This window comes from Sceloporus undulatus, chromosome 6, assembly GCF_019175285.1.
Source record: "Sceloporus undulatus isolate JIND9_A2432 ecotype Alabama chromosome 6, SceUnd_v1.1, whole genome shotgun sequence".
NCBI lineage: Eukaryota > Metazoa > Chordata > Lepidosauria > Squamata > Phrynosomatidae > Sceloporus > Sceloporus undulatus.
The window spans coordinates 91,564,176-91,573,099 of NC_056527.1; the positions used below are offsets into that span (position 1 = coordinate 91,564,176).

The 8,924-nt window shown below is 44.0% G+C and overlaps 1 protein-coding gene across 4 annotated transcripts in view; it reads right to left on the minus strand.

Annotated features, from left to right (window-relative positions):
- MLLT6 (MLLT6, PHD finger containing) overlaps nt 1-7,483 on the minus strand; it is a 111,042-nt gene extending 103,559 nt beyond the window's left edge. For all 4 annotated transcript variants that reach the window (XM_042475895.1, XM_042475896.1, XM_042475897.1 and 1 more), the window contains exon 1: nt 6,751-7,483. In XM_042475895.1, the coding sequence (XP_042331829.1) occupies nt 6,751-6,859 (109 nt within the window). In that variant the 5' untranslated portion in view covers nt 6,860-7,483. The remainder of the gene's footprint in view (nt 1-6,750) is intronic.
- Nucleotides 7,484-8,924: the final 1,441 nt, after the last annotated feature.

Genomic DNA, 8,924 nt, shown 5'->3' on the forward strand with positions numbered 1-8,924 from the left:
GTGCATATGATAAAGTGGACTCTAGCCATAGAAAATATTTCCCATAATTGCCATAATAAATTTCCTAATCTTTCAAGTGCCACAAGACTCCTTGTTACATGGCTACACCTTAGAGGAAAAATTGCTAACACTTGTAATCATCAGATGAAGCTGATTGCAGTGGTCAGCAAGAAATGGAAGTCCTGAATAGATGGATCTCATTTTCATCCAGCAAAGCAGTTCTTAAACACTTGTGCACACTGAGTGGGAAAAACAGAAATTACACCCAAAGTGGTTCAAAAGGAGATCTGCATTTCTTCCAATTAATCCGTTTCCTTTTCTTCCCTGAAATCCCTTGCCAATATTCAACCTCTCAGCAAATGCCTCTCGCTCCTACTTCTTGCTTTTCCACTGCTTTTGCCTGTTCTCAGTCTAGGTCAAGAGTGGCGGAAATGTATGTGGCCCCTAACCCTGGTTTTAGACCCCCAATAAACCTCAGCCATCATAAAAAAAGCAAAACAGCCAACTTATTTTCTAAAAGTGAACTCTCAAAAGGGAAGGATTCTGACATTTTTTACACCCATCACCATCACTGTTTCCTGGATAAATGAAGTCATCCCTGGCTGCATCCACACTGCAAAAATAACCCATTTTGGCACCCACTCTGGGCCCCACAACAAACTCCAGCTCCCAGAATTCTGTAGCCTTGAACCAGGGCAGTTAAACCAGTGCCAAACCGGGTTATTTCTCCAGTGTGAATGCAGCCTCCTGGGCCTAAATCAGAAAAAGGCTAGTTGTCTTGAGTTAGGCTCAATGTGTGTTTGCTTGAAGTGACAGAGCATGAGGAAATTGATCTCTTCTCTCACTTGCCTCTTTTTATGCTAAAATAACTCTCTCTCACTGTTTATAGTTCAATAGGACAAACACAGGAATACAGAAACATGGCTGCCCCCAAGAGGTTTATTTTGTTCCTGAGGAACAGGAGCATGCCATCAAGGATATAGAAGGAAAAGCAGAAGAGCTCCCCACAGAAGGCCTATCTCTAGGTTTGGGCTTCAATCAAACTGGTCTCTAGTGCAAACCTTCCTCTGTTAGTAGGCTTTGGAAGGCTTGGCTGGTGCCTGACAGCCAGATCTAGCCACCATTTTAATTCTCCATGATTCCAAAGGACAACAAATCAAAGGCATTCTGGGAAATTAAACTGGTAGCTAGGTTCAGAGCGGATGAACAATGAAAAAATGATCCATGGGAATTGTCAGTGACTACTGACAAGGTGCTGGGATCCTGGCAACTACCTATAGATGCCAAGTGTAAATGCCCCATCTAAAAGGAAATGTTCCACAGTTGTCAGTGTGTGTGTGTTTGCATGTGCAAAATAGCAGCCAGAGGTTCTCAAACCATGAGCTGTCAGTCTCTTTCCAGAAGCTCAAGAAGACTTAAATGGCTTGGCCTCCCTCTGCATTTAATTCTCCTAACAACCATGTCAGATAGATTAGACTGAGGGAGATTGCCTGGATCTACGTCGTCCAGAGAGCATCATGGCTAAGGGGATCATTAGTCTTGAACTCTCCAGTATTAGCTGATCTCTAATCTAAAAAGTTACTATGCACTGACTAGCAGAAACATTCCTTTGCATTAAAGGGGATTATTTCTATTATTCCCATCCTATGAAGATACCACTGTCAGGAATGTGCACAGTGATGACCCATATTGCCTAGAAAGTCTCCTATCTTTTGGCCATACTAGAATGTGCCTAAGACATGTTTGCAGAATATAGCTTGGTAGCCTTTCTGGACTGCATCTGATACTGCATCCTTTCCATTTCTCTCTTTTGCATACCACTACACACTGATCTCACCTCCCCAAATACACAACTGAACTTCAACAACTGTGGATTGAAGACGGTATTCCAATGCTTCTCAAGTTATCTAATATGGCGGGCCAACCATTTTCTTCCCTGTGTGCCAGGGAATTTCCACATATTTGTGCTGTATGGTTATCATATTCTCCTCATTTCCTGGGAATGTGCTGTGGACCAATCAGCTGATGGCTCATGAACCAGTGCAAGTCTCCAAACCAACAGTTTAAGTAACATGGTTGCATTCCATCAATGCATCTGAAGAAGTGGGTCTATAATAGCTCATGCCAAAATAATCAGTTAAAAATGTCCCTCCTTTCCTTTTAAAACCAAAAGAGAGTAACACAGCTCTCTCTTTGAAAACAGCATCATTTCTAACTTCTGTACAGCACCAAATAAAAGTGACAATCTTACCATATGGATCCTTGTGGCCTAGCCTTGAATCAAAAAGTAGATACACAGATTCCTCAAGGAAAGGAAGGTCAGTGGCATAGATTTAGTCCATGGGAATTCTAGGTTACATATTCTGCTCCTCCAAGGCAGGAAAATAGTAAATTTTCAAAGTCAGTACTCTAGTCTCTCTAACTTTTTACTTCTCCCACTGATTGGCAGCAGCTTTTCAAACTTTCAGACAGTTGTTCTCCCCAACTCTACCTGGACATGGGAGAGACTGAACCTGGCACCTTCTGAATGGGACACAGGTGCTTGACCCTGGGTTTGCATCCCACTACAGTATTTGCTGGTAACCACAGATGACCAGGGACTCCATACAGGAGACTACACAAAACTCCTTGTGAGAAATTGGTAGGCTGGAAAAGGAGGACTCAACCATCTCCCCTTTCCAGCTAAAAAGCCTAGACTGTGAGGAATAAAACATGTGCCCTATCCACACAACCTTGTACTTAATCATTAGTCTGGTGGCTGCAAGCAACTAGGGATTTCATGTAGGAGAGCACTTGCAATGCCACAAAGTCCTCCTGATTTCCATACTAGTTCCAAAAGAAGGAAAGCCCTTAACGCGAACATAAATGCAGTAGACAGGCAGAAACAACACTTTTTCTTTCTCTGTCAGCTCTCTCCTCTAGTAGAAGGTAACCCTTTTTTTCTTTAAAATATTTTAAAGGCACCAAATCTGATCTTGGAAGCTAAGCAGGTCAGCCCTGGTTACTGCTTGGATGGGAGGCGGCCAAAGAATACCAGGTACTGTAGGCTCTACTTAAGAAGGAGAAAATGGTCCAACCGCACCTGAGTATTCCTTGCCTAAGAAAATCCCAATGGAATTCATGGAGTCACCGTAAGTCGACAGGCAACTTGAAGGCACATACACACATACAATGTTGTAAGAGGATAGGTAGCAGGCTGCATTTCCATGCTAATAGTAGAGCCCTTTTAATCATGCGGAAATGTAGGTTACTAGGTCTGTTAAAGATTACTAAGGTTTTTAAAAACTCTCCCATCCCTCTAGTGACTTTTGTAGACTTAATACAAAGTTAGCTCTACCACTAAGTCACAGTCCTCCTCTTATTTTGGTTATAAAATACTGGCACCCTGACAGCAGTTTTTTTTTCTTTTCCTTTTTTAAAAGCCTCTTTTCTCATTTATTTACATAGATGCTTTTTTTTTAATGCTCTGATGGTTCTGAAGGAAGGGAGTATCAAAGTTAGCGCATGGGACTTAGCTTCAAACAAGGCTTGATTTCAAACAAAGTGCTGGAACCTATTACGAAGAACCAGTGTGGGAACATATTTAACAACCACATTACATGTAAAAGCTTTGGCTGGAGGAAACTTATTTGTGGTTGCTATTTACCACCGTATCACCTTCAGCTTATGGCAACCCTAGGAATGAGAGACCTCCAAAAGCCCTAGTTATTAGCAGCTCTGCTCAGGTTTTGCAAACTCAAGGCCATGGATTCATTGATTAAATTAATCTACTTGTAATGTAGTTCTTCTCTTTTCCTACTGCTGTCTGCTTTACCAAACATTGTCAACCTTTCCAGTGAGTAATGTTGTCTCATGATATGGCTGACAAATGATTGCCTTGATTTACGTATATATGTATCTAGACAGATGATCCAATAGAGATTTCTATTTATCTGCCATTCAAAGCAGCTAGCAATAAATGTTATCTATATAAAATTCATAAAAAGAAAAAAACAGCTATAATAATAATAATAATAATAATAATAATAATAATAATAGCAGCAGCTAAAATAATAATTTTAAAGAATCATCTCAGTGGATCAGGGCTCTACATTTTGACCAAGCCTCAAATGCCAGTTTAAAGAACAGGTATTGACATGGGGAAGAGAAGGCAGCAATATTGCACAGTGGTTTGAGTGTTGGACTATGCCTCTGGAGATTATGGTTTGATTCCCAGTTTGGTCATGAAACCCACTGGGTGAGCTTGGGCAAGTCACACACTCTCAGCCTCAGAGGAAAATGAGGGCAAACCTCCTCTGAACAAATCTTGCCAAGAAAAGCCCGTGATATGTTTGCCTTGTTGCTCTTGTGTACCTTCAAGTCATTTCCGACTTACAGTGACCCTAAGGCAAACCTATCATGGGGTTTTCTTGGCAAAATTTGTTCAGAGGAGGTTTGCCATCACTTTCCCCTGAGGCTGGGAGGCCTTAGGGTCACCATAATTCAGAAATGACTTTGAGGCACGCAATGACAACAATGGGAAAAGAGTGCCTGTGAGCATGGGCAGAGTGGTCATATTTTTCCCTCCCATTCTTGTCTTCCAGACAGCAGAAACCTTTCATGTTAGGGCTAAGAGCTCTGGGGTCAGGGATTAGCAGACTTCAGTGCCATCGCAGCAGGCCTTTGGGCTGAACTCCAGGACCGCACTCAGCTAAATAAGCAGGAGAGTATCCCAACGCACTTCCATGTTCATTGTACGATTATCATCTCCTAAAGTGAGGGCTTCTCTCTCACAAACACAGGTGTTGCCATCAGATCATTCAGTCTAGAGTCTCAATGTACAGAGCGGCACCAGGTAAGCTTGAGTGCTCTCCGTTTGCATCCAGACAACTCCGATCTATCGGAAAGGGTTAAAAGCAAAACAAAACAGCCAGGCCTGGGTTGACATTAATAACCCTACATCTGTGGGGCAGGGTGCAATCGAGGTGACTCCTCCTCACCCTTCTGTTTCCAGTGTTAATGATCTACTATCAGGAAACCAGAGACAGAGGCAGCCAAGAGCCTGAACCCTCCCTCCCTCTTGCACACACAGACACACTCACACGTCAGCTCTATTATTTCCAAAAGGTGTCCTTTTCTAGACAGTGATGTGTGCATTTCCCCCACTTTTGCTACATAGATGTCCTCCTCCACTAGCCTACCTTAAAATGGCAAGCTACAATACAGACAACCACATTGCCACATTGCCAAAGAAAATCCAAAACACACACACACACACACACACACACACACACACACACACACACAGAGAGACACACAATGCTCCATGGCAGCTAATAATAGCACCCTGCTAATCCGGAAGGAAGCCCAGGGAGACACTCCGAGGTCACTGCCATACGCTTCTTAGAAGCGAAGTCAAATAATAATCTAATTTTTATATTAAAAATAATAATATAATATATTTTATATTATATTATATACACACACCACCATCACAACCCATCGATACCCCCCTCCCCAAATTTCTTCTGTCTGCCCCTATTGTAGATTGCCTCCCCCATCCAGCTGGGTGCAATTCAAAAGAGATGCACAATTTTTAAAATAAATAAATAAATAAATAGAAAAACAAAGCTCCCCAAATAGAAAACAAAGCCATAAACAAACAGGCACATAGACCTAGCAGCTGAGGTAGGAAAAGCCCTAAGATCTTGCCCCTCCTAGCCTCCATACAAACAAAACCCTTTCTTCCTAAATGCTTTTACAAAATGTTTATCTGCAGCCTCCCCCTGTTTGGAATACAGTACCATTCCTATGAAACAATAGGAACAGAACTACTTCCAGTGCATTAGGATGGGGCTGGTTAGTTGGTTGCAAGGATGGATGGATGATGATGATAACAATAATAGGCTGATTGGTTGCAATAATAATAATAATAATAATAATAATAGGAAGCAGCAGCTGATTAGGTGCAATAATAACAACAATAAGAAGCAGCAGCAGCAGCAGCTGATTGAGTGCAATAATAATAATAATAGAAGGAAGAAGAAGAAGCTGATTGGTTGCAATAATAATAATAAGAAGAAAAAGATGATGAAGCAGCAGCAGCAGCAGCTGGTTGATTGCAATAATAATAACAATAATAGGAGGAGGAAGAAGAAGAAACTGATTGTTGCAATAATAATAATAACAGGAAGAAGAAAAAGATGATGATGATGATGATGATGATGCAGCTGGTTGGTTGCAATAATAGTAATAATAATAATAATAACAACAACAACAACAGGAAGAAGAACAAGAAGCTGGTTAGTTGCAATGATGATGATGATGATAGGAAGAAGAAGAAAAAGAAGAGCAGGAGGCGGGTTGGTTGCAATAATAACAAGTGTAATAATAATAATAGTAATAATATGATGGTGGTAAACATAATGATAAAGAAGAAGATGAAGATGACGACGACGATGATATACATCTCACCCAGCTCCAACTCTTTAAAGCCAGCCCCTCTCTCCTTTCTCTCCCCCCCCCCCCACTTCCATAGCTTGCAAAGGTATCAACTTAGGGATGGTTGAGGAGGGGGCTATCCTGGTTTGACCCTCAGCTCCCCATCCAGGCGTCCAGGAGCATCCAGACACAAAACAAAACCCATTTCTGCTCCCAAGCCTGAAGGGTTGAGAAGGCAAAGAAGAGGCATGGCTGGAGGGGAGGGAAGGCAGGCAGGCAGGAGGGTGGGCCAAGGGGTCTGGAGGGATGGGGAGGCAGCAGGGGGCTTACCTTGATGCACAGCCACGTTGCAGCCATGGCCATCGCAGTAGACCAGGGGGTTCTCGGCCCAGCCCCGCTCATCGGAACAGACGCAGCAGCCACCCACCATCTCCTTCATTCTTCCATAAGTTTCTCTGGTGCGGATCTTCCCCCCACCACCCTCCGGCTGTGGGGCGACCAGGAAGACAGGGCTCTCGCCAAACACGCACCCTCCTTCTCCTCCTCCTCCTCCTCTTCTTCCTTTCCCTCCTTCTCTTCTTCCTCCTCTTCTTCCTTCTCCTTCTTCTCTTCTTCCTCCTCTTGCTCCTTTTCCTCCCCCTCTTCCTCTCCTTCTCTTCTTCTTCCTCCTCCTCTTCTTCTTTTAACCTCGGGTTTTCCTCTGACCTGCCTTGATCTCTCTCTCTTCTCTCCTCTCTCTTTCAGTGCCTCTTTAGGCACACAGACACAAGAGCCCCCTAGGAGGATGCTGTGTGTCTGTCTGGGGCTGGGGTGAGGGACCCCCCTGGAGCCCAGGGCCCCATTGCGGGGGGCAGAAGCAGCGATCGGAGGGGGGCTGGGGCCGAGGCGGTGGCAGGGAGTCCCCTTGCACACTCACTCACTCACTTGCACACTCACTCACACTCAGACCCCCGCCGCACGCACACAACGTCGCCTGGGCTGCCAGCAGCCTCCAAGCCAGCAATCATGGCTCCATGGAAAGTCTTAGGTCCAGGAGCAGCTGGGCAGAGAGGGAGGGAGGGGGATGCTTTCCTTCCTTCCTTCCTTCCTTCCTTCCTTCCTTCCTTCCTTCCTCTCGGCGATTATTGAAGGGCCTTTGGGAGATCACCCCCTCCTCCGTTTTCTCCTTCCTTTCTTTTCTCCATCCAAGGGGAAGGCTTTGGCATCCAAAGGCAATGTTGGGAGCCTGCCTTGCTGTGGTTCAATATGGAGCGATGGAGCGAGGACCAGAAAGAGAAAAGAAATTGGTTGGGTGGCTTTCTCTCTCTCTCTCCCTCTCTCTCTTTCTCTAAAGGAAAAGAAAAAAAGGAGGAGGGGGAAAGATCTCTCACTGCCTTAAATCCTATTATCTGTAACATTGCGTTGCCTTCTTTGACAGATCGGGGTGCCACCAGCGCCACCTTTTGGCCGGAGCGAAGAAGGACGTCTCGACGACAAGAGCCTAGAGGTCTCCCAAGAGAAATATACAGTGGGCCCTCTTTATCCACGGATTGAAGCATCCACAAGCATTTCCCTCTTCATTGGCCATGCTGGCAAAGGCTTCTGGGTGCTGAAGTCTAAAACAGCTGGGGGATCAAAGGCTGAGAACCTCTGCACTAGGCAGTGGCTGCAGCCACACTGCAGAAACAATCCAGGTTGACACCCCTTTAACTGCCTTGGTTCAGTGTTATGGAATCTAGTGCCCAGAATTCCATAGCCTTGAGCCAGACAAATTAAAGCAGTGCCAAACCGGGTTATTTCTCTAGTGTGGATACAGCCTAAATCTCAGGGGCTTAAATTGCAGGAGGGATTGCTGCTGAACATATGGAAAACAAAAATAATGCCCACAGAAGATGTACATAAATTCAACCTAGACAACGAGGAAATCAAAATAGCCATTTAAAACTTGCTCTGATTATCTAGGATCAAACACTGAACAGAATGATGACTACAGTCAAGAGATAAGAAGAGAACTAGGAATGGGAAGGGCAGCCATGAAAGAGCTAGAAAAGATCCCAAGGAGTAAAGATATACAACTAAGCATTAAAATTAGGGTCATTTAAACCATGATATCTCCCATCACTATGTATGGATGTGAGAGCTAGACAGTGAAAAAAGAGGATAAAAAGAAAATCAAATTGAGATGTGGTGCTGGAGAAGAGCGCTGAGGATAATGATGGCGAATCCACTCTGAACTTTAAACAATTTATCCAAGGTGCTGAACCCCTGCCCACAAAATAGATTCAGCACCCTGAACATCTACTTAGAGTTAGGAGTAATTTCTGGAATGGATTCGCTGGTGGGCATTAGAACCACGAACTTCCACTGAAACCAACTAATTTGCTATTTCCTAACCTTGGATCTGTTTTTCAATGGGGAGGGGATGTCCACATCTTGGGCTGTGAAAATAAGAAAGCCTATTACCTGAGAGTTTCAAAAGCTATGGCCAGTTGCAAAAGACCAGCAGCTTCCAATCTTTTCAGGCT